This window comes from Schistocerca cancellata, chromosome 2 (genome assembly GCF_023864275.1).
Source record: "Schistocerca cancellata isolate TAMUIC-IGC-003103 chromosome 2, iqSchCanc2.1, whole genome shotgun sequence".
Taxonomy (NCBI): Eukaryota; Metazoa; Arthropoda; class Insecta; order Orthoptera; family Acrididae; genus Schistocerca; species Schistocerca cancellata.
This window is the reverse complement of record NC_064627.1, coordinates 1,059,420,946-1,059,446,127: the sequence shown is the minus strand read 5'-3', so window position 1 is coordinate 1,059,446,127 and position 25,182 is coordinate 1,059,420,946. Positions and strand designations below refer to the sequence as shown.

At 42.4% G+C, this 25,182-nt stretch overlaps 1 protein-coding gene across 2 annotated transcripts in view; it reads right to left on the bottom strand.

Annotated features, from left to right (window-relative positions):
• LOC126163058 (juvenile hormone esterase-like) overlaps positions 1-25,182 on the bottom strand; it is a 285,106-nt gene that overhangs the window by 185,710 nt on the left and 74,214 nt on the right. The window contains exon 1 of one of the 2 annotated variants that reach the window (XM_049919958.1): positions 6,195-6,412. The exons of the other annotated variant lie outside the window; for it this stretch is intronic. Within the exon in view, the coding sequence (XP_049775915.1) occupies positions 6,195-6,389 (195 nt within the window). The 5' untranslated portion in view covers positions 6,390-6,412. Of the gene's footprint in view, positions 1-6,194; positions 6,413-25,182 lie in introns of those variants that run through there. 2 annotated transcript variants of the gene reach the window in all.

Genomic DNA, 25,182 nt, shown 5'->3' with positions numbered 1-25,182 from the left:
AGTCGCTTCTGCCTTGAAGCCAATGATGGTCGTATGCGTGTTTGGCGCCGTGCAAGTGAGCGCCACAATCAGGACTGCATACGACCGAGGCACACAGGGCCAACACCCGGCATCATGGTGTGGGGAGCGATCTCCTACACTGGCCGTACACCACTAGTGATCGTCGAGGGGACACTGAATAGTGCACGGTACATCCAAACCGTCATCGAACCCATCGTTCTACCATTCCTAGACCGGCAAGGGAACTTGCTGTTCCAACAGGACAATGCACGTCCGGATGTATCCCGTGCCACCCAACGTGCTCTAGAAGGTGTAAGTCAACTACCCTGGCCAGCAAAATCTCCGGATCTGTCCCCCATTGAGCATGTTTGGGACTGGATGAAGTGTCGTCTCACGCGGTCTGCACGTCCAGCACGAACGCTGGTCCAACTGAGGCGCCAGGTGGAAATGGCATGGCAAGCCGTCCCACAGGACTACATCCAGCATCTCTACGATCGTCTCCATGGGAGAATAGCAGCCTGCATTGCTGCGAAAGGTGGATATACACTGTACTAGTGCCGACATTGTGCATGCTCTGTTGCCTGTGTCTATGTGCCTGTGGTTCTGTTAGTGTGATCATGTGATGTATCTGACCCCAGGAATGTGTCAATAAAGTTTCCCCTTCCTGGGACAATGAATTCACGGTGTTCTTATTTCAATTTACAGGAGTGTATTCATGTGGGTGAGCACAGAACTGCGCCAATAGCTTTAGTCATTTTAGAGGGACTCCACTTTCTTTGGTCAACCTTCCCCATTATCCTCTTGGTATCTGACACACAATTCCAAGAGAATAAGAGTGTGCACAAATACAAGTAGACTTCGAACATGAAAGTATAAGGGGTCCAGTTTAGGCAACCAAGTGGGGTCCAATTTTGGCAACTATAGCCTACATGTTGTTAACGGCATCAGTTTTTAACCAAACATCAAAATGACCCGGTTTAGTGATAAACAAAGACCTTCAAACTTACCATTTAAGAATATATACAGGTCGAAACGCTTACCTTCCTATGTTGTTATTGTGGTCTTCAGTCCTGAGACTGGTTTGATGCAGCTCTCCACGCTACTCTATCCTGTGAAAACTTCTTCATCTCCCAGTACCTACTGCAACCTACATCCCTCTGAATCTGCTTAGTGTATTCATCTCTTGGCCTCCCTCTACGATTTTTACCCTCCACGCTGCCCTCCAATACTAAATTGGTGATCCCTTGATGCCTCAGAACATGTCCTACCAACCGATCCTTCTTCTAGTCAAGTTGTGCCACAAACTCCTCCCCAATCCTATTCAGTACCTCCTCATTAGTTATGTGATCTACCCATCTGATCTTCAGCTTTCTTCTGCAGCACCACATTTCGAAAGCTTCTATTCTCTTCTTGTCCAAACTAGTTATCGTCCATGATAGACACGAAGCCCACGCCTACGATAGTAGTACAAGTCTATATGCCAACTAGCTCTGCAGATGACGAAGAAATTCAAGAAATGTATGATGAAGTAAAGGAAATTATTCAGATAGTGAAGGGAGACGAAAATGTAATAGACATGGGTGACTGGAATTCGGAAGTAGGAAAAGGGAGAGAAGGAAACATAGTAGGTGAATATGGATTGAGGCTAAGAAATGAAAGAGGAAGCCGCCTGGTAGAATTTTGCGCAGAGCATAACGTAATCATAGCTATCACTTGGTTCAAGAATCATAAAAGAAGGTTGTATACATGGAAGAAGCCTGGAGATACTAAAAGGTATCAGATAGATTATATAATAGTAAGACAGAGATTTAGGAACCAGGTTTTAAATTGTAAGACATTTCCAGGGGCAGATGTGTACTCTGACAACAATCTATTGGTTGTGAACTGTAGATTAAAACTGAAGAAACTACAGAAAGGTGGTAGTTTAAGGAGATGGGATCTTGATAAACTGACTAAACCAGAGGTCGTGGAAAGAGGTGGAAAGAGTGTATAGAGGGTCTATACAAGGGCGATGTACTTGAGGACAATAATATGGAAATGGAAGAGGATGTAGATGAAGATGAAATGGGAGATATGATACTGCGTGAAGAGTTTGACAGAACACTGAAAGACCTGAGTCGAAACAAGGCCCCGGGAGCAGACAACATTCCATTAGAACTACTGACAGCCTTGGGAGAGCCAGTCCTGACAAAACTCTACCATCTGGTGAGCAAAATGTATGAGACAGGCGAAATACCCTCAGACTTCAAGAAGAATATAAAAATTCCAATCCCAAAGAAAGCAGGTATTGACAGATATGAAAATTACCGAACTATCAGTTTAATAAGTCACAGCTGCAAAATACTAACGCGAATTCTTTACAGACGAATGGAAAAACTGGTAGAAGCCGACCTTGGGGAAGATCAGTTTGGATTTCCTAGAAATATGGGAACACGTGAGGCAATACTGACCCTACGACTTATTTTATAAGCTAGATTAAGAAAAGGCAAACCTATGTTTCTAGCATTTGTAGACTTTGAGAAAGCTTTTGACAATGTTGACTAGAATAATCTCTTTCAAATTCTGAAGGTGTCAGGGGTAAAATACAGGGAGCGAAAGGCTATTTACAATTTGCACAGAAACCAGATGGCAGTTATAAGAGTCGAGGGGCAAGAAAGGGAAGCAGTGGTCGGGAAGGGAGTGAGACAGGGTTGTAGCCTATCCCCGATGTTGTTCAATCTGTATATTGAGCAAGCAGTAAAGGAAACAAAAGAAAAATTCGGAGTAGGTATTAAAATCCATGGAGAAGAAATAAAAACTTGGAGGTTCGCCGATGACATTGTAATTCTGTCAGAGACAGCAAAGGACTTGGAAGAGCAGTTGAACGGAATGGACAGTGTCTTGAAAGGAGGATAAGAGATGAACATCAACAAAAGCAAAACGAGGAAATGGAATGTAGTCGAATTAAGTCGGGTGATGCTGAGGGAATTAGATTAGGAAATGAGACACTTAAAGGAGTTTTGCTATTTGGGGAGCAAAATAACTGATGATGGTCAAAGTAGAGAGTATATAAAATGTAGACTGGCAATGGCAAGGAAAGCGTTTCTGAAGAAGAGAAATTTGTTAAGATTGGGGATAGATTTAAGTGTCAGGAAGTCGTTTCTGAAAGTATATGTATGGAGTGTAGCCATGTATGGATGTGAAACGTGGCTGATAACTAGTTTGGACAAGAAGAGAATAGAAGCTTTCAAAATGTGGTGCTACAGAATAATGCTGAAGATTAGATGGGTAGATCACATAACTAATGAGGAGGTACTGAATAGGATTGGGAGAAGAGGAGTTTGTGGCACAACTTGACTAGAAGAAGGGATCGGTTGGTAGGACATGTTCTGAGGCATCAAGGGATCACCAATTTAGTATTGGAGGGCAGTGTGGAGGGTAAAAATCGTAGAGGGAGACCAAGAGATGAATACACTAAGCAGATTCAGAAGGATGTAGGTTGCAGTAGGTACTATGAGATGAAGAAGCTTGCACAGGATAGAGTAGTGTGGAGAACTGCACCAAAGTAGTCTCAGGACTGGATACCACAACAACAACAACAACAACTAGGTCTGTTAGATTTTTCATATGAGCTAACCCAATGTTTGCTAAATATATATTGCTTTCAATAAATGCTTTTCCGATTCCGTTTTATAATGCGGCAGATTGCAGGCGTTAAAACAAGATAAATCCAGATTTAGGGCTGTAGCAGGAGATTCACTTTTCATTTTATATGCTTGTGTAAAAATGTTTAATCTAACCGAATCCAAATCATTATTTTTTTTCCTTGTATAATCTGCACGTTAGCGTCCCGACTGTTCTAAGACGTTCAGAACATTGCCAGTGACAGTAGAATATCTGCGAAATCTGTGAAAGCCTTTTGATAGTATGTAGAATTTTTCAGGTCGGTCAATGGCCTTTTTTTCCCTTGAAATAGAATGTGGGATTTTAATCATAGCAGGTCACAGCATGAAAAGCGGGTAAAGATTTTGAGAGAGGAATCCGATTGTTTCATACAGATGCGAAGCTTCAATGTAACGGCAGGAATTACCAACAACCATATCTACTCAAATCTTTACGGAATATTTTACATATTCCATATTCCCAAACATTGTACACTACTGGCCATTAAAATTGCTACACCAAGAAGAAATGCAGATGACAAACGGGTATTCATTGGACAAATATATTATACTAGAACTGACATGTGATTACATTTTCACGCAATTTGGGTGCATAGATCCTGAGAAATCAGTACCCAGAACAACCACCTCTGGCCGCAATAACGGCTTTGATACCCCTGGGCATTGAGTCAAACAGAGCTTGGATGGCGTGTACAGGTACAGCTGCCCATTCAGCTTCAACACGATACCACAGTTCATCAGTAATAGTGACTGGCCTATTGTGACGAGCCAGTTGCTCGGCCACCATTGACCAGATTTTTCAGTTGGTGAGAGATTTGGAGAATGTGCTGGCCAGGGCAGCAGTCGAACATTTTCTGTATCCAGAAAGGCCCGTACAGGACCTGCAACATGCAGTCGTGCATTATCCTGCTAAAATGTAGGGTTTCGCAGGGCTCGAATGAAAGGGTAGAGCCACGGGTCGTAACACATCTGAAGTGTAACGTCCACTGTTCAAAATGCCGTCAATGCGAACAAGAGGTGTCCGAGACGTGTAACCAATGGCACCCCATACCAACACGCCGGGTGATACGCTAGTATGGCGGTGACGAATACACGCTTCTAATGTGCGTTCACCGCTATGTCGTCAAACACGGATGTGACCATCGTGATGCTGTAAGCAGAACCTGGATTCATCCGAAAAAATGACGTTTTGCCGTTCGTGCACCCAGGTTCGTCTTTGAGTACACCACGCAGGCGCTCCTGTCTGTGATGCAGCGTCAAGGGTAACCGCAGCCATGGTCTCCGAGCTGATAGTCTATGCTGCTGCAAACGTCGTCGAACTGTTCGTGCAGACGGTTGTTGTCTTCCAAACGTCCCCGTCTGTTGACTCAGGGATCGAGACGTGGCTGCACGATCCGTTCAGCCATGCGGATAAGATGCCTGTCATCTCGACTGCTAGTGATACGAGGCCGTTGGGATCCAGCTTGGCGTTCCGTATTACCCTCCTGAACCGATCGATTCCATATTCGGCTAACAGTCATTGGATCTCGACCAACACGAGCAGCAATGTCGCGATAGGATAAACCGCAATCGCGATAGGCTAGAATCCTGCCTTTATCAAAGTCGGAAACGTGATGCCACGCATTTCTCCTCCTTACACGAGGCATCACAACAACGTTTCACCAGGCAACGCCGGTCAACTGCTGTTTGTGTATGAAAAATCGGATGGAAACTTTCCTCATGTCAGCGCGTTGTAGGTGTCGCCACCGGCGCCAGCCTTGTGTGAATGCTCTGAAAAGCTAATCATTTGCATATCACAGCATCTTCTTCCTGTCGGTTAAATTTCGCGTCTGTAGCACGTCATCTTCGTGGTGTAGCAATTTTAATGGCCAGTAGTGTAATTAAAATGTCAGTGTTGAGTATTGACTAGATACTCGACCTCGTTAACTAATTTGACAAACGTGACAAACAATCTTAGGACCTGCCTCCTCATGTTCTTGACAAGTTACATCTTCATTGTTTAAGTAACAGTACCATATTCAGCACATTATTCGTAGTACATGTCGTAATTTGTATGGATGGTTTTGTTAGCGACATTCTGCGCCATGCTCCATTGTGACCAACTAATAATTAAAAATTCGACCAGAGCTTCTTTAATTTACGAAATCCGAAGGCCTAACTTGTTGCGTTCGTGACATGTGAATCGAAGCACAAGTAAATAGCAATTCTCATCGTAACAAGTGTCGGAGCGGTGATTTTCTTTTTGGAAGTACAGGTTGCATCGAAAATGACTGCAAACAAAAATTTTCGTTATAAAATGTATGTATATTCTTAATATAAGACGTTTTGTGATAAATTCATCTGCCTTTTTCTCGTGGAACTGTGACGTTTTTAACAGTTACTGCCCACCTAGTCGGGTTCAGTATCATCTATTCTAGCGATATTGTACGGTATTTGCCGTAAGACAGTGAGAGATTGGTTTGCTCGTGGGCTCTCGTACTAATAGCCCTTAGCCAGTGCATCGTGGAGTGCAGGCGTCCCGCCCCACCTCACCTTGAAGCGCAGTTCGCCGACGGGGGGCAGCGCATAGCGAACGCCGCGGAAAGCCAGGATGCTCCGGCCGTCCAGTGACGTCATCACGCTGCCCCGCAGCCGACCCAGAGCGGTCTGCACCTGCGGCGCCAGCTGCTCGTCAGCGCCGCCGCCCTTCCTGGCGCACCGCGCTGGCGCCAGTAGCGCGACGCACATCGCCAGTAACAACGCCAGTGCTCCTCGTGTGCCCCGCATGATGACTGTGGCCGCGCGGAAGCACTGCTTGTGGTTTTATCTGGCAGACGCGTACCCCCCACTCCACGCAACTCGCTCGCCGGTACTAGTTCCCTGAATTGCCGCGACGCCGCGCTTTTATGAAAGCTGCTGTGCTGAGGTCTATATAGATCTCGTTTCCTGCAAGACGTTCTTGCGCAGTCTGAAGTCTGATGACACTTGGCGACGGAGTTCACCGCTGTGTTGCCAGAAAGCATACTCACGCTCGAGCCTCTTTTGTGTAGAATCTATTACCTAGAAGTAGGCGCCCAGTTATGAAAGAAGTTGAACCAACAGAATAGCCCCACAAAATGCAAAGTAAGATAAGCTTACTTCATCAGAATATTAGAGGCCTGACTAATACTGTGAAACAGCTTCTTGTCTGAAACTTCCTGGCAGATTAAAACTGTGTGCCAGACCGAGAATCGAACTCGGGACCTTTGCCTTTCATGGGCAAGTGCTCAACCAACTGAGCTATCCGAGCACGACTCACGCCCCGTCCTCACAGCCTACTGCGTACTGGCAGAAGTGAGGCTGTGAGGACGGGGCGTGAGTCGTGCTCGGATAGCTCAGTTGGTTGAGTACTTGCCCATGAAAGGCAAAGGTCCCGAGTTCGAGTCTCGGTACGGCACACAGTTTTAATCTGCCAGGAAGTTTCATATCAGCGCACACTCCGCTGCAGAGTGAAAATCTCATTCAGGCAGCTTCTTGTCTGTTTGGAAAATTTAGAGAGCTCTGAAAAGACAGACACCCATACCTATCTGAGCACGATTTAACAACAGGGTTAGAGAAGTTAAATACGAAACATTACACTCTAGCATCTTTCTCCTGTACAACTAATATGGGAAAAGGAGGAGCTGTTATACACGTCAACTCTAAACAGAAGTTCAAAAATATTAACACAAGTGGATTTTGTAGCGATCAACACATAAAAATGCTTGTTTATGAGTTAACTAGCTGACCCGGCGCCTAACAAATGGTTCAAATGGCTCTGAGCACTATGGGACTCAACTGCTGAGGTCATTAGTCCCCTAGAACTTAGAACTAGTTAAACCTAACTAACCTAAGGACATCACAAACATCCATGCCCGAGGCAGGATTCGAACCTGCGACCGTAGCGGTCTTGCGGTTCCAGACTGCAGGCGTCTAACAGTCAATGAATGTCGTGTTACCTTTTAGCTGAACTAATTTAGGCTTTGATGAACGTAATACAATGATACAAAATAATATTAATATAGATAGAAATATAAAAGTATTTTATTTTGATGAATGATGATGAATACATACAGAATGAGAATAAAAATTAAAAAAATAATAATAATTAAGTATTTCAAACACGTCAGAAAAAAATCATTGAAAACTATGTTGTGCAGGTTGGGATACACTCTGATTAATTCATTAATCGGATTTTCATTCAAGCACCTTGTGGTAAACGACATTCTTTGTTTTTTGGTCAGGCCAAGAACAAATAATGTGGATGGTTTGCCGACACGTGAGCATGCCACGTACAATTGACCATGAGAAAAACACGCATTTTCTAGATTGACGCCACAAATAGTCAAGGATTGGCCCTGTGATTTGTTGATCGTCATGGCGAAGGCAAGACGAATCGGGAATTGAATTCGTTTAAACTCAAAGGGCATATCTGTTGGGATCATCGGAATCCTTGGAATAAGAACTTCCTCATCTTTAAATTTTCCTGTAAGTATCGACGCGTGAATCACATTGCTCATCAGTTTTCTTATCACCAAACGCGTTCCATTGCACAGTTTTGGTTGGTTTAAATTTCTAAGCATGATGACTACCGAGCCAACCTTCAGTTGTAAATTGTGCGGTGGTAAACCAGGCACATCCAAGGAGTTCAAATATTCAGTTGGATAATTAGTGGCTTCTTCTTCGTTTGTTACACAGTCGATAGATTTGAATGAATACAGAGTACCTACGATTTGATTTTGAATTATAAAATTGAGGTCATCTACATCTTTATTTTTAGCCGCCAAAATTGCTCGCTCACTTAACCATTTAGTATTTTTGTGGTTAGCAATGATATCCGGAAATACTTTGTTGATAAGCTCGTCTTTTGATGAGACGAAATTGCAAAAATTTGGAGGAAATGAAATCAAACCGCTCGATTCGTCAACAGGAACACGGCCATTACCGATAGTCAGCAATTGCTTCGAGAAATCATCAGCCGATAAATCGTTCAACAATGCAACTCTCATATTTACAGACAGTTGAAGTTTGTTTACATATCGTCACAGATTTGATGCTTTGAGGCAAGCGTTTATTTCGTCGGCAGCAGTAGATCTTGGAATTACTGGTAGTGTTTGTCGGAAATCGCCAGATAATAAAATCATTGAACCACCAAAACATCTCGAGATCTTTTAATGTTCGGTCTAGTGCTTCCAATGCGTTTGTGCGCCATTGTGCATTCGTCCCATATGATGATTTTTGATGCTACTAAAACTTCGGCCATTGCGGAGTATTTCGAAATGTTACATGTCGGTTGTTCAGTAGTTTGAAGGTTTAATGGCAATTTTAACGCTGAGTGAGCCGTACGGCATCCGTCTAACAATGTGGCCGCTATTCCAGAAGAAGCAATTGCTACCGCAATTTCGGATCTCGCCAAAATCAATGACATGAGGAATGTCTTCCCAGTTAGGACGCGGCATTTTTATTAATAGTAATACTGAATATGCACTCGCACAAAACCACATAAAACAATTGAGACATAGACAATAGCTTATCAAGAAAAATCATAGACAACCTATGAAAAGACATTTACACTTTTGTTAACCTGTAGAATAAATCTTTAATTAATTTACTAAATAATTTACACAAATTAATGTCTAAAACAAACAAATATAACAGTACCTACCTGAACTTTCGAGACATTTTACACAAAATAAATTTCTGAACGCACACATAAATAGTTGTTACAGTATTTGACAGGATTGGACAACAAATGTTTGACATGTAATAAACAAATAAGCATTTATTGAAATGATTAAGTATTCATTACACATTTCTGAACGCACGCGTAATATTTTTCAATCTTTTTTAAAAAAAAGTACACATAATAGTTTATTCATCTATTTTAAATAGTTTATGAACGCATGCATAAATGTCAATCATTACTTACAGATTTTGACAAAAAAATTTGACAGCTCCGAAACTAAAGAACTTTTAGGGAAAATAACGCATTTTTCAAGTATTCGTCAATTTTTCATTATTTTTAAGATGTATTCTGCTATTCGGGGCGGAGACAGATCCAACAAATCAAAAACCATGAAAATTTTTAATCGTCAATTTTTCATTATTTTTAAGATGTATTCTGCTATTCGGGGCGGAGACAAATCCAACAAATCAAAAACCATGAAAATTGGTCCAGCAGATCTCGAGTTATAAGTGTTGTAACAAACCCGACTTTGTTTTATACAAAAACCATGAAAATTTTTATTCGTCAATTTTTCATTATTTTTAAGATGTATTCTGCTATTCGGGGCGGAGACAAATCCAACAAATCAAAAACCATGAAAATTGGTCCAGCAGATCTCGAGTTATAAGTGTTGTAACAAACCCGACTTTGTTTTATATATATATAGATAGATACCGAAAAAAAGTTTACTTACTGATCCTCACTGGGATATTTTGAACTGTCTATGGATTCCTATCTGTCAGCAGGTAGTTAATTGTCTCTGGTGATATCAGCATAGATTTACTAAAGGATTCTGAAAGGAGATATGATTTGGAAACCTTATTTAAATCCTAAAATTTGGTCTCGATAATGAACACTCCAAAACAAGTGGATGGAGACAGCAGAAAATGTTTTATTTGATGAAGCTCAGTGCCAGAAAATAACAGAATACCCAGTAACAAATCGTCACTCTGATCATGCCGCATAGTCAGTCAGGATATATAAGTGGTGCCTGACATTGTTGATCGTCCTTGGGGGAAATCTACATCTACATCTACATCTATACTCCGCGAGCCACCTTACGGTGTGTGGCGGAGGGTACTTATTGTACCACTATCTGATCCCCCCTTCCCTGTTCCATTCACGAATTGTGCGTGGGAAGAACGACTGCTTGTAAGTCTCCGTATTTGCTCTAATTTCTCGGATCTTTTCGTTGTGATCATTACGCGAGATATATGTGGTCGGTAGTAATATGTTGCCCATCTCTTCCCGGAATGTGCTCTCTCGTAATTTCGATAATAAACCTCTCCGTATTGCGTAACGCCTCTCTTGAAGTGTCCGCCACTGGAGCTTGTTCAGCATCTCCGTAACGCTCTCGCGCTGACTAAATGTCCCCATGACGAATCGCGCTGCTTTTCGCTGGATCATGTCTATCTCTTCTATTAATCCAACCTGGTAAGGGTCCCATACTGATGAGCAATACTCAAGAATCGGACGAACAAGCGTTTTGTAAGCTACTTCTTTCGTCGATGAGTCACATTTTCTTAGAATTCTTCCTATGAATCTCAACCTGGCGCCTGCTTTTCCCACTATTTGTTTTATGTGATCATTCCACTTCAGATCGCTCCGGATAGTAACTCCTAAGTATTTTACGGTCGTTACCGCTTCCAATGATTTACCACCTATGGCATAATCGTACTGGAATGGATTTCTGCCCCTATGTATGCGCATTATATTACATTTATCTACGTTTAGGGAAAGCTGCCAGCTGTCGCACCATGCATTAATCCTCTGCAGGTCTTCCTGGAGTACGTACGAGTCTTCTGATGTTGCTACTTTCTTGTAGACAACCGTGTCATCTGCAAATAGCCTCACGGAGCTACCGATGTTGTCAATTAAGTCATTTATGTATATTGTAAACAATAAAGGTCCTATCACGCTTCCTTGCGGTACTCCCGAAATTACCTCTACATCTGCAGATTTTGAACCGTTAAGAATGACATGTTGTGTTCTTTCTTCTAGGAAATCCTGAATCCAATCACAAACCTGGTCCGATATTCCGTAAGCTCGTATTTTTTTCACTAAACGTAAGTGCGGAACCGTATCAAATGCCTTCCTGAAGTCCAGGAATACGGCATCAATCTGCTCGCCAGTGTCTACGGCACTGTGAATTTCTTGGGCAAATAGGGCGAGCTGAGTTTCACATGATCTCTGTTTGCGGAATCCATGTTGGTTATGATGAAGGAGATTTGTATTATCTAAGAACGTCATAATACGAGAACACAAAACATGTTCCATTATTCTACAACAGATTGACGTAAGCGAAATAGGCCTATAATTATTCGCGTCTGATTTATGACCCTTCTTGAAAATGGGAACGACCTGCGCTTTCTTCCAGTCGCTAGGTACTTTACGTTCTTCCAGCGATCTACGATAAATTGCTGATAGAAAGGGGGCAAGTTCTTTAGCATAATCACTGTAGAATCTTAAGGGTATCTCGTCTGGTCCGGATGCTATTCCGCTACTAAGTGATAGCAGTTGTTTTTCAATTCTGATATCGTTTATTTCAATATTTTCCATTTTGGCGTCCGTGCGACGGCTGAAGTCAGGGACCGTGTTACGATTTTCCGCAGTGAAACAGTTTCGGAACACTGAATTCAGTATTTCTGCCTTTCTTCGGTCGTCCTCTGTTTCGGTGCCATCGTGGTCAACGAGTGACTGAATAGGGGATTTAGATCCGCTTACCGATTTTACATATGACCAAAACTTTTTAGGGTTCTTGTTTAGATTGTTTGCCAATGTTTTATGTTCGAATTCGTTGAATGCTTCTCTCATTGCTCTCTTTACGCTCTTTTTCGCTTCGTTCAGCTTTTCCTTATCAGCTATGATTCGACTACTCTTAAACCTATGATGAAGCTTTCTTTGTTTCCGTAGTACCTTTCGTACATGATTGTTATACCACGGTGGATCTTTCCCCTCGCTTTGGACCTTAGTCGGTACGAACTTATCTAAGGCGTACTGGACGATGTTTCTGAATTTTTTCCATTTTTGTTCCACATCCTCTTCCTCAGAAATGAACGTTTGATGGTGGTCACTCAGATATTCTGCGATTTGTGCCCTATCACTCTTGTTAAGCAAATATATTTTCCTTCCTTTCTTGGCATTTCTTATTACACTTGTAGTCATTGATGCAACCACTGACTTATGATCACTGATACCCTCTTCTACATTCACGGAGTCGAAAAGTTCCGGTCTATTTGTTGCTATGAGGTCTAAAACGTTAGCTTCACGAGTTGGTTCTCTAACTATCTGCTCGAAGTAATTCTCGGACAAGGCAGTCAGGATAATGTCACAAGAGTCTCTGTCCCTGGCTCCAGTTCTGATTGTGTGACTATCCCATTCTATACCTGGTAGATTGAAGTCTCCCCCTATTACAATAGTATGATCACGAAACTTCTTCACGACGTTCTGCAGGTTTTCTCTGAGGCGCTCAACTACTACGGTTGCTGATGCAGGTGGTCTATAGAAGCATCCGACTATCATATCTGACCCACCTTTGATACTTAGCTTAACCCAGTTTATTTCACATTCGCATTCGCTAATAACTTCACTGGATATTATTGAATTCTTTACTGCTATAAATACTCCTCCACCATTGGCGTTTATCCTATCCTTGCGGTATATATTCCATTCTGTGTCTAGGATTTCGTTACTGTTCACTTCCGGTTTTAACCAACTTTCCGTTCCTAATACTATATGCGCACTATTTCCTTCAATAAGAGATACTAATTCAGGAACCTTGCCCTGGATACTCCTGCAGTTTACCAATATTACGTTAACTTTTCCTGTTTTTGGTCTCTGAGGACGGACGTTCTTTATCAACGATGATAATGTCCTCTCTGGTAAGCCGTCAGGTATTTTATCGTTTCGCCCAAGGGGGGGGGGTCCCTCTAACCTAAAAAAAAAAAAACCCCGTGTGCACGCCACACGTACTCTGCTACCCTAGTAGCTGCTTCCGGTGTGTAGTGCACGCCTGACCTGTCTAGGGGGGCCCTACAGTTCTCCACCCAATAACGGAGGTCGATGAATTTGCAACCATTATAGTCGCAGAGCCATCTGAGCCTCTGGTTTAGACCCTCCACACGGCTCCAAACCAGAGGACCGCGATCGACTCTGGGCACTATGCTGCAGATATTAAGCTCAGCTTGCACTCCGCGTGCGATGCTGGTTGTCTTCACCAAATCAGCCAGCCGCCGGAAGGAACCAAGGATGGCCTCAGAACCCAAGCGGCAGGCGTCATTCGTTCCGACATGTGCTACTATCTGCAGCCGGTCACACCCAGTGCGTTCAATAGCTGCCGGAAGGGCCTCCTCCACATTACGGACGAGACCCCCCGGCAAGCACACCGAGTGCACACTGGCATTCTTCCCCGACCTACCCGCTATTTTCCTGAGGGGCTCCATAACCCGCCTAACGTTGGAGCTCCCTATAACTAATAGGCCCGCCCTCTGTGACTGTCGGGACCTTGCCGGAGAATCGGCCACTGGCCCAACAGGCGAGGCATCCTGTGGTGGCTCGGAAACGATGTCATCACCACTAGGAAGCACCCCGTACCTGTTGGAAAGGGGTAAGGCAGCTGCCACGCGGCCAGATCCCACCTTCGCCTTTCGGCCAGGCACGCGCGAGCCCACCACTGTCCGCCATTCACCCTGAAGTGATGGCTGACCGGTAAGATGCTCACTGTCGGAAGACGCAGCGACATCAGGGGTTCCATGTGATTCCAAGGCCACCGAAGTAGGCATAGGTCTCACCACAGTTGCCCCAACGCCACTACGAGCCGACGCCTGCGCCTCGAGCTCGATGAGCCTAACAGACAAAGCCTCCACCTGCCCCCGAAGAGTGGCCAATTCTCCTTGCGTCCGCTCACAACAACCACAGTCCCTACACATGACTATGTTTACCCTACCCTATACGGTGACAAATTCCCAAGATAATCTTCTGATGAGCTACTCTGCTAATCAAGAAACACTCACTGAAATACGAGACGCGAAAACTACGCTAGGTTTTCCCAGAAAAACTATTTAAAAGCTAAGCGCAGCAAATAAGTACAAAAACGCTTTATACAAACAGTACTCGCTGCTGCTGGTGCTCTCGCTCTGGCTGTCACAAGACAACTGCTGATTCAAGTGACTAGTGGCTAACGGCCGCGAAACAAACAAAGACGGTTTTAGGGCGCTTTCTGTTCTAAACGATCAAGAAAACACTAAGAAATCTAACACGAAAACTACGTAAAGTTTTATCAAGAACTGTTAGTTACTATGCAGAGCAGATAAACACAAATAGAATCCCTTCCTTAGTGGAAGGTCGTAAACAAAATGCAAAATAAACGCTTTATACAAACAGTACTCGCTGCTGCTGGTGCTCTCGCTCTGGCTGTCACAAGACAATCACTTAGAATAATTAATGACTCAGGGGTAAATATTTAAAAAAAATAATTTGCAAGAGATGACCTGGTCTCAGATTTACAGTGAACCAAATGCTGACATAAAATGTAATCTGTTCCGTGACAAATTCATATAAATATTCGGAAAAAGCATTCCACACAAGCTAATCAGAAAGGATGTTAAACAGCCATTTGAAAAGAAATTGAAGTGTCTTGTGAAAGGAAAAGGAAAATGCATCTATTAGCAAGAACAAATAAAGATCCTGTGTTGCTGCACACTACAAGAACGACTCAAAATTACTGAGAAAAGTTATTGAAAACTCAAGGAACATGAACATTATGACAGAAACTACCAATTCTGGCAGCAAACCTAAATTGAATGTAGTAAAACGAGTGACAGGACAACAAGCCACAGAACAGGATAACATCACTACTGATATAAAGGCAAGGGCTATAAATGATCAGCCACAGGCAGAGTATTTGTTTAAAATCATATCCTAAACTACAGGGGCAAACAGTTTAAGAGAAAGGTCAAAGCAGTATGTTGGAAAAGCTGCTCACTCAAAATTCGATAGTATGGATGTCTTATCCACTTCTCCTTCTGAAATTAAGAACATGACATATTCTCTCAAAAATAAAACATCATCTGGATTACATGGTGTTTCCAACAAGGTATTAAATACTTGTTCTCTTATAATAAACGCTGCCATTTCTGAAATACGTAATGCATCACCAACTCAAGGCGTTTTCCCAGATAGACTGGTTACAGGTTGTCCCAAAAAGAATGACCCGATTTTAGATAGAATTATTTACTAGGAAGAAGGGCTTAACTCCAACAAATTGCATACTAGATTACTCAGAAAAGACAGAAGTTTATAAAAATCCATCATAAATGTTCAATATGTCCTCCATTGGCTGCACGGACGACATCTAGCCGATAGCCGAATTGCCGGCCGAGAGGTTCTAGGCGCTACAGTCTGGAACCAAGCGAGCGCTACGGTCGCAGGTTCGAATTCTGCCTCGGGCATGGATGTTTGTGATGTCCTTAGGTTAGTTAGGTTTAAGTAGTTCTAAGTTCTAGGGGACTGATGACCTCAGAAGTTAAGTCCCATAGTGCTCAGAGCCATTTGATATTTTTTTTTTTTTTTTGATAGCCGAATTCATCCCAAACTGAGTGTAAGGTATCTTCTGTTACTGAAGCTACAGCAACAGATATTCTGTTGTTTAGTTGATCAATGTCACGAGGTAAGGGAGGAACGTAAACACATTGTTTAACATATCTCCACAGGAAGAAATCACATGGTGTTAAGTCAGGGGACCTAGGAGGCCAAGAGTGTAAAGTAGACTTGGCCACTGTTTCTATGTTTCGATACAGTGTATCGATACGTGGAACTGTTTCACTGTTTCGAAACTGCTGTGTTTCACTGTTTCGAAACAGTGGTGTTTCATTCCGCACTGTGTCGGATAACGGGACCAGATTCGATCTCTAGCCAGCCACAGAAACTGTATCGTTGTTTCAAAATAACGCTGTTTCAGTCCACTTGTGCTTGGACGGACTAACTGTATCGAAACAGTGATGCTTCATTTCACTTTGTCTCGGACGAGATTCGAGCACGGCACAGATACGGAAATGCGTTTAATATACTACTTCATCAAACTCTTTCAAAAGTGTCGAAATCTTTTTGACACACAACAGCATGATGCTTAAGATTTCCGAAAATAAAGTTTCGTTTCTAATTGACTGCTCTGTTCCGAAATGGCGTAATATATGCTTTATAAACACTAACAAACAATAAAATAAAGCACACTATTCGCATTCAAAATAATAAAAGTGTGAAAAACATTCAGTTAAATTACACATCTCCTATAAAATATGCTTCTCTGTTCATGTACAGTAATCACATTAAAAAAAACTCAAGTAAACTTACAACATTTTGAATTAGAAAAGGCGTAGAGTGGCAGTTTTTAGGCATATACATAAACTGGATGTACTTTCAAGCAATGTGATTGACTGATCATTGATGATGTAATGGTGAACGGGAAAGGCTGGGAAGCATGGTGGATTTATAGTAATGATTTGAAACACCTTGAGGGACAAAAATTTTTTTCTCTTATATTTCGTTATTTTTTCGAATTATGTGGCTTTATTCATGAGTCTATAGTCAATGTGCCTATTCTCCACAATGTGTGCATGCAGGCCGGGTATATATTATCCATACTAACGAAATTTGGGAATCCCAGTAGCGTATCCGTTGTTTCTGCAGTTTGTTCCCGCCTCCAGTACTATTACAAAACACAAACTGTTTCACTGTTTCGAAACATTACATTGTATTGTTTCATTTGTTTCGAAACAGTTATGTGTTTCAGTTTGCCCATCTCTAGTGTAAAGTCTGGTTTCGCCGTCCTGTAAGCCCTATGCAACATTGAGGCACGTTGGCATTAAGGAAACTGCGCACATTGTTGTGCCAGTGCCTTGGTGCTCCATCTTCCTGATAGATGAAATTTTCAGAGTCTAGTTGTGGGAATAACCAGTTCAGTAGCATTGCAAGATCTGATTGTCCTGTTACGGTTTCTTCCTCAAAAAAGTAGGGTCCATAAACCTTGCTTTGCGAAACAGCACAAAAAACATTCACTTTTGGTGAATCACGTTCGTGTTCAATTGTTTCATGAGGATTTTCGAGCCCCCATGTACGCACATTATGATGATAAACCTTACCGCTAATATGGAAAGTTGCCTCACCGCTGAATATCAACCATGACGTAAAAGTCTCATCTTCCATGTGCTGTAGAATAGCATTGCTGAAGTTCGCTCGCTTCACTTTGTCAGTATCTTGAAGAGCTTGTTCCAGTTGTATTCAGTATAGTTTGAGGGCTAAACGACGCTGTAACACACGCCACACTGTCATGCACGGTAATGCAAGTTCTCAGCTAGCACGAAGTGTAGACTTGCAGGGGCTCTGCTCAAAAGTTCGTCGGACTTGTTCCACTGTTTGTTCAGGAACGTATGGCCGGCCAGGACTTTTACCTTTACAGAAGCACACTGTTTCTTCAAACTGTTTATACCACTGTCGATAGTTCTTTGGTGACGGTGGTTTAGTATGAAATCGAATATGAAACGCCTGCTGAACGGGAATCATTAATTGAGTGCGACTAAATTCAATAACACAATACGCCTTCTGTTGCGTGGATGTCATATTGCGCAAGACTGGCTGCACGCTCCAGGCCGTACTCGTAGCGACATCTAGCGGATTTTTTCTGAAACTCTAGACCATGCCGATTACATCTAGCGCTGTTTCAGTTACCTAGTGACATTTGTCTCAATATTATTACAAGTTAAAATCGGGTCATTCTTTTTGGGACACCTTGTATATCATTGTTATTCTCTTCTACAAAACAGGAGATAGGAGAGATGTCCATAATTACTGACCTGTTTCACAATCGATGTTTTCTAAATTTTTTGAGAAGGTAATGTGTTGCAGCATAGTATTCCAGCTGGGTAACAATAATATTCTCAGTAAACCACCAGACCGACGTACAAATTTGCAGTCTGAGTCTAGAGTTTTTCCTGCTGCTATACGGCATTGCAACCAAGACCGTAACTCCAGGTGTACACACAGTGTGTGTAGCACGCAAACAGGTTGCTTTCAGCCATTATGTGGCCTCCTTCTAACCAACATACGGCCGTCACTGGCACTGAGGAAGAACCAACTCTTTCAGAAAACACAATAGATCCTCAGCCTGCCCTCCGATGAGCTCTCGCTTGACACCAGTGAAGTCGCAAATGACGGTAATTTGGGCGCAGTGAAATGCACGCTGCAGGACGTTTGTCTCGGAGCTGTCATTGAAGTAACCCATTTGTAACAGTTCGTTGTGTCACTGTCGTGCCAACTGCTGCTAAAATTGCTGCTGCAGATACGGTATGATATGCTGAAGTCATATGCTGAACACGATGGTCTTTGCTCTCGGTAGTGCCTCGTGGCCATCCTGAGGCTGGTCTTCTTGCGACCTTACATTCTCGTGACCACCACTGCCAGCAATATGTACAGCGGCTACATTTCTGCCAGGTCTTTTTGCAATATCGCAGAAAGAGCATTCAGCTTCTCATAGTCCTATTACACTGCCTCTTTCAACCACAATGAGGTGTTAATAATGGCGTCTTTGTCGCCTTAAAGGCATTGGCTGTGAGCACTATGGGACTTAACTGCTGAGGTCATCAGTCCCCTACAACTTAGAACTACTTAAACCTAAGGACATCACACACATCCATGCCCGAGGCAGGATTCGAACCTGCGACCGTAGCGGTCGCGCGGTTCCAGACTGTACCACCTAGAACCGCTCGGCCACCCCAGTCGACCTTAAAGGCATTCTTGACTAACATCAGCTGACCATGGCCAATCTCAAGGGTAGCCGCTCACTAATGTTACAGCGTGTATTTAAAGCAAACCTATTGCCACTCTTATGCAACTGGTGCGGAGTTTGAATAGATATCATCTGTCAGATGTAGAAACATGCCTACCAACTTTCGTTTATGACGCCAAATTTCTTCTTGGTGTTGCGATTCCCCCCCCCCCCCCCCCCCCCCCCGACCTTCAGTGTACTTTTACACTGCAAGCACCTCCCCTGGTTTCTTCAATTGTAATCTACACCAGTACTCGGCAAAGCCATCTGACGGTGTGTGGCGGAGGGTACTTCTGGTGTCGCTAACTGATCCCCCTTCCCCTGTTCAATTCGCAAATAACTCTTGGGAAGGACGATCGTCGTTAAGCATCTGTATTAGCTCCAATTTCTCGAAGGTTTTCATTGTGGCCATTTCGCGAGACGCACAGGAGTGCAAATGCGACCTCCCACTCCTTTATCCGCCATGATGAATCTCGAGCTGTGACGTCACCTGGCAGCTCCTGCAGTTTGTTTACAGCGGTGTCGTTCAGTGTTTCTATCGAAGGCGTGTATGTTAGTTCGTGTTACTCGTTAGTTTGTGTGTAATTCTTGTCCTGCCGAGTGTTCAGTTGGAAAGGAATTGTTCCGTGAGTCTTGTAGCTTCGTTCTTGGAACTATGTCTACAAATACGTCGTATTGTGCAGTTGATGAATGTAGTAATAGTGGACGTAAGACTGAACGCGTAATTTATCATCGTTTTCCAAAAAATTTCGAACTACAGCGTAAGTGGATTGGTCGTTGGAAACGAGAGGACAAAGTTAATGTTAATAATGCAAGAGTTTGTTCTGAACATGTTTGTGAAAGCGATTACAAACGAGACTTGCAGAATTAATTGTTACGTCTACCTACACGGAAATTGCTACAGGATAATGCTGTTCCGTCTCTAAAAATACCAAATTGGCACGGAAATGTATTCGAAGTTCCAGGTCCCAGCACCGCAAATGTTACCGGTAGTGTTCTAACAGAGAGAGAACGTCGCTGTGACACTAGAAGAGTAAAAAAAGAGCTCTCTCAACGTTGAAAACTTTATCTCCCAAGAAAAGTAAGCTGGACAAATCCAGCAACACCGACGTTTTTACTGATCCGCTAATTTCACTTAAAGACCAGGAAATTCAAGCACTGAAGAAAGACTTGGTTAGTTTGAAGATTAAAAATGTTCGGCTGGAACAAAGAATAAAGTCCATGAAAGAAGTTATAAAGCAAGCTACATCTATAAAACGTAATGTGTTTCACGCTAAGAAGCACAAATGTGTATGCTCGGATGTGAGAAGTATACTTTCTCAGTGTTTCACACCAGGACAAATTCGTTGTCTGTTAAAGAAGAGGAAGCAAGTAAAGTGGTGCTCAGAGGACATTGCAAATGCTCTCACATTGAGAGCTTTGTCTCCGAAAGCATATGCCTACCTGAGGAGGAAGAATTATCCTTTTCCCTGCAGGTCAACACTCCAGACATGGACGAAACAGTTCAAGTGCCAACCAGGCATTTTCAAACCAGTTTTGGAGTTAATTAAAGGTAGGTCAGAAATGTTCACATCATTAGAGGCGATTGTTGTCCTAAGCTTCGACGAGATGAGCATTGACGGTCGTGTGACTTACGATTCGTCCGACGATGTAGTACTCGGACCACACAACAATGTCAGGGTTCGCAGCTTGTTTCCAAAATGGAAGCAGCCAGTGTATTATGACTTTGATGTTGCAATGTCCAGTGATTTGTTGCAGAATGTCATAAAAGAAGTTGAAACAGCAGGAATCCGTATCGTAGCTGTTACGTGTAACATGGGACCAATAAATACGAATGTGTGGAAGCAACTTGGTGTGTCTACATCCAAGACATTCTTTTCAAACCCTGTTGATCATAGCAGAAAAGTCTGGGTTATTTTTGATGTTCCACATTTCCTTAAGTTATTAAGAAATCATTTTCTTGATGACGGAATCACTTTGCTTGATGGTATACTGTGATTACAAGAAAGGTTATAGAAGATTTTTCTTCGAGATCAGAAAGGCGATCTTTCGATCAATCACCACATATCGGAGGTTCATCTTAACGTTAGTGGACGTGATCGTCAGAATGTCCGAAGGGCTGCACAGATATTTTCACGTCGCACTGCCCAAGCTGCATAAAGATCGCGAAGGAAGCTTCATTGAACTCGTGAACGATGTTTTCGATGTGCTGAATTCGAGATACCCTCAAGATGAGAAAGCTGCCCTTAGAAGTGGTTACGGGTTTAATATCAGAAGTCAGGAAAACTCTCTAAAAAGATTTCTTGAAATGTGTTCTAATATGCGAGTAGGAAAAAGAAACAGTCTTCTCCCGTTTCAGAAGGGATTCATTATATCAATAAATTCACTTTTTGGACTTTACAATTCCGGAGCTACTTATATATTGACAGCCAGACTTAATCAAGATTGTCTGGAAAATTTGTTTTCCAGAATCCGTGGCCTTGGTGTCTTCTACAACAATCCCACTCCTTTCGAGGTGAAAAACAGAATTCGTTTATTGATACTGACTGGAAGTGCAAGTGAAATACCTTTGTCTTCTGGTGCTTCGACATCAGAGGACAGAAATGAGAATTCTGCTTCTGAAAACTACCCGACACCAGCTGATGAAACTGAGGAAGATTTTGCACGTTTTCTCTCGAGTGAATTATGTATAAGAGTAACTGATAAATCATTTGACGTCGCTACAGATGACGAAAACTTGCTCTTAGATTTCGAGCTCAGTGATTCAGTGTGTACCAGTGAAGACGTGAATGATGATGCTTTAAAATATCTAGCAGGACATATAGCATTCAAGTGCAAAAACGTTGACAGTTCTTTGGGAAATACAGCAGGGCAGTGTGTTGTTGATACAGAATTAAGTCTGAAGCAAGACTGGATTACTATTATTTCAAAAGGGGGCCTCATTTCTCCCTCTACTCACTGGTTTGCTAAAATACGTGAGTTACAAATTATATTTGCTGCTTTTCATGGATCAAATATTTCTCATTGTAATAGAGTGATGGCAACCTTAGCAGATCATATAAGTGCGAAATTTCCCGAACTTAATAGCAAAATAGTTGAGTTATATGTCAGAGCAACAACTTTTATACGGATTAGACATTTAAACAAAAGAGCCAAAATTGATGCAAAGAAACGGAATTCGGCAAGGAAGAATCGGCTCTGGCCAGCGTTGCCTTCAGCATCTTCGACGTAGCTTCTGCATCAGCTTTGTAAGGTAAGTTCGAAGATTACTATCTTTTTTTTATTTACAAAAACATGTGTAAAATGGGCAGTACCCAACTGTAAAACATTTACCGTAGTCAGATGCCTAAAACACGAGCATGAATGCGGATGCGAACATCGGCCACTAGTTTTGCGTGGCGATATATTGCTACTAATATTTAACGTATTTCTTTCGGAAACCTTGTACAAGATATTAACATGAAGTGCGTTCAACCCTGTGAGCGCGAAACTTTAAGTTATATGAGAAAAGAAGAGACGTGAAAACAGTTATTTTGCAATCTCTCATATTCTACAAACGGAGACTGCTGCCGTCTGGCTGCCGGGTGACGTAACAGGTCGCTGACCAATGAGAGCGCACTAAGCCAATCTGGCATACCTTTATTCTATGTTCCTTGGCGAGACGTATGTGGGAGAAATATGTTGTCCGACTCTTCCAGGAACGCATTCTCTCGAAATTTCAATGGTAAACCTGATAATTCGGTTTCGGCAAACGTTGGGGGGAATTGAAAAGAAAGCACATAATATACAACTGTTTTATTGTTTGATGACTTGCGGGGCTCGTTCAATAATTAATGCCCCACATTAAAAAAAAAAAGCCATTAATATACAGACAAACGACCTTGTAGGTGCTTCACATTTGATGTTTGTTCTGTGCGCTGGAAGTTTCGAACTGTTCTGCCAGATGGCAGAGCTGTAGTACAGCGTCAAAATGGCGTCTACAAACGACTCACATTGCAAGCAGCATGCTGTTATTGAATTCTTGTGTGCAGTAAAAGAAACTGTGGTGGACATCCATAAACGTTTGTGTTCAATGTATGGCGATGCTGCAGTTGATAGGAATACAGTTGGGCGTTGGATAAAGAAAGTTACAGCCTCAGGAAATGCAGAAACAGAGCTTCATGATCAGCCATGCTCGGGGACGTCCTGTCACAGCCACTACTCCAGACATACTGAATCGTGCAGATGCCATTATTCGTGCCGACCGGAGCATCACAACTCGACAGTTGGCTCTACAGTTGTCGGTCAACATTGGAAGTGAGTCTGCAATGATCGAGACTCTCGGATATTCAAAGAGGTGCTCACGATGGGTTCCACAGATGCTCACAGCGGACCACGAGATTGAAAGAAAGGCAATTTCATATGAATTGTTGGAATGATTTGAGACCAACGGAGAGGCCTTTCTGTCACGGATCGTTTTGGAGGCCGAAAGCTGGGTACACCACTTTGTGCTGGAAACAAAAAGACAGTCCATGGAGTGGCATCATCCTCATTCACCACAAAAGAAGAAATTCAAGACAACCCTCTCTACCAGAAAAGTCATGGTGACCGTCTTCTAGGATTATGATGGCGTCATTCTCGTAGATTTTATAGCATAGCCCCAGTAAAAAAGGAGTATAAGTAGGTTATTGATACGCAACAATAAAGAAGCGTGATCTGCCTCTCCGAATCAAAATAATTATGATCTTTGTCCATTTGTATAAAAACAATGAGCTTTTTTGTTTCATTGTCTTCCCTATTCTGATGTTCTTATTCTTCACGGTCTGTAATTCATACAATTATTTGTACCAATATTAGAATTTGTTTACATATATACGGAAGGACTGGCATTAAAATGTGTTTTTGTCAGTAGGGAGTATCTTTCCTGAATATGATTTAGTTACGTAATAATTAAATGTTGCCCTGGTCATTTTTGTGTAGGCTCATTGTTGTATCGAAGCCATTAATGATAAAAAGGATATTAGCTCTTTTAATAGTCATTTCATGTTAAAAGTATTAAAAAGAATAATCTCAATAAATGGGAAACGGCATCTTGTAATATTTTCCAATTCATATTAGGCCAGAGATACAGTTTTTTTACTAACAGGAATTTCTATAAATGCTTACGCTGTCATTGCACATCGGCAGCTATCCTGGAGCATCAAGCCTCACAGAAAAAAATTAAACATTGTGTTTAATGGATTATCGCGTAATATTAAAGAAAGATTTTTAATCCATCATGAGTAAGACGGATGTCTTCACGTTGGGATACGTATGATATTTCTGGCGATAGCACCCTGAGAAAATTCAGCCGTGGCTTTTAACAAACATAAAAGAGTATTATCAAAACCCTTTCATACAATAGGAATAACGGCACAGTTATTGTTGTATGAACCAACAGCACTTTCAAAAAGTTACGCGATAATGTGATGCTAAGAGGGTCATCCATCAAATCAGAGGCATACGTGAAGACTCTGAATAAACTCAAGAATCGTTTCTGAAGTGTTCGGTCGGACAAGATTACAGCAGAAATCTTGCTCCAACACGATAATGCACGCCCACATACAAGTTTGAGAACCCGAGAACGATCACCAAATTGAGCTGGACATCATTGCCTCATCCACCTTGCAGTCCAGACCTGACACTCTCGAACTTCCATCTCTTTGGGCCGCTTAAAGATTCTCTACGGGGGTCACACTATGAAGATAACGTGAGTGCCAATCATACAATAAAAACATGGCTACGCCTACACGACAAGAGCTATAATCAGAAGGGAATACATGCTCTCCCACATCATTGGCGTACGGCCATAGAACGTGATAGAGACTATGTGGAAAATAGGACATGGACAAGACATGTTGATGTACATTGTCATCAAATTCTGATTCTTAACAATAAATCTGTTCCGAGAAAAAAAAGTGGGACATTGATTATTGAACGACCCTCGAATTTGCTATCGT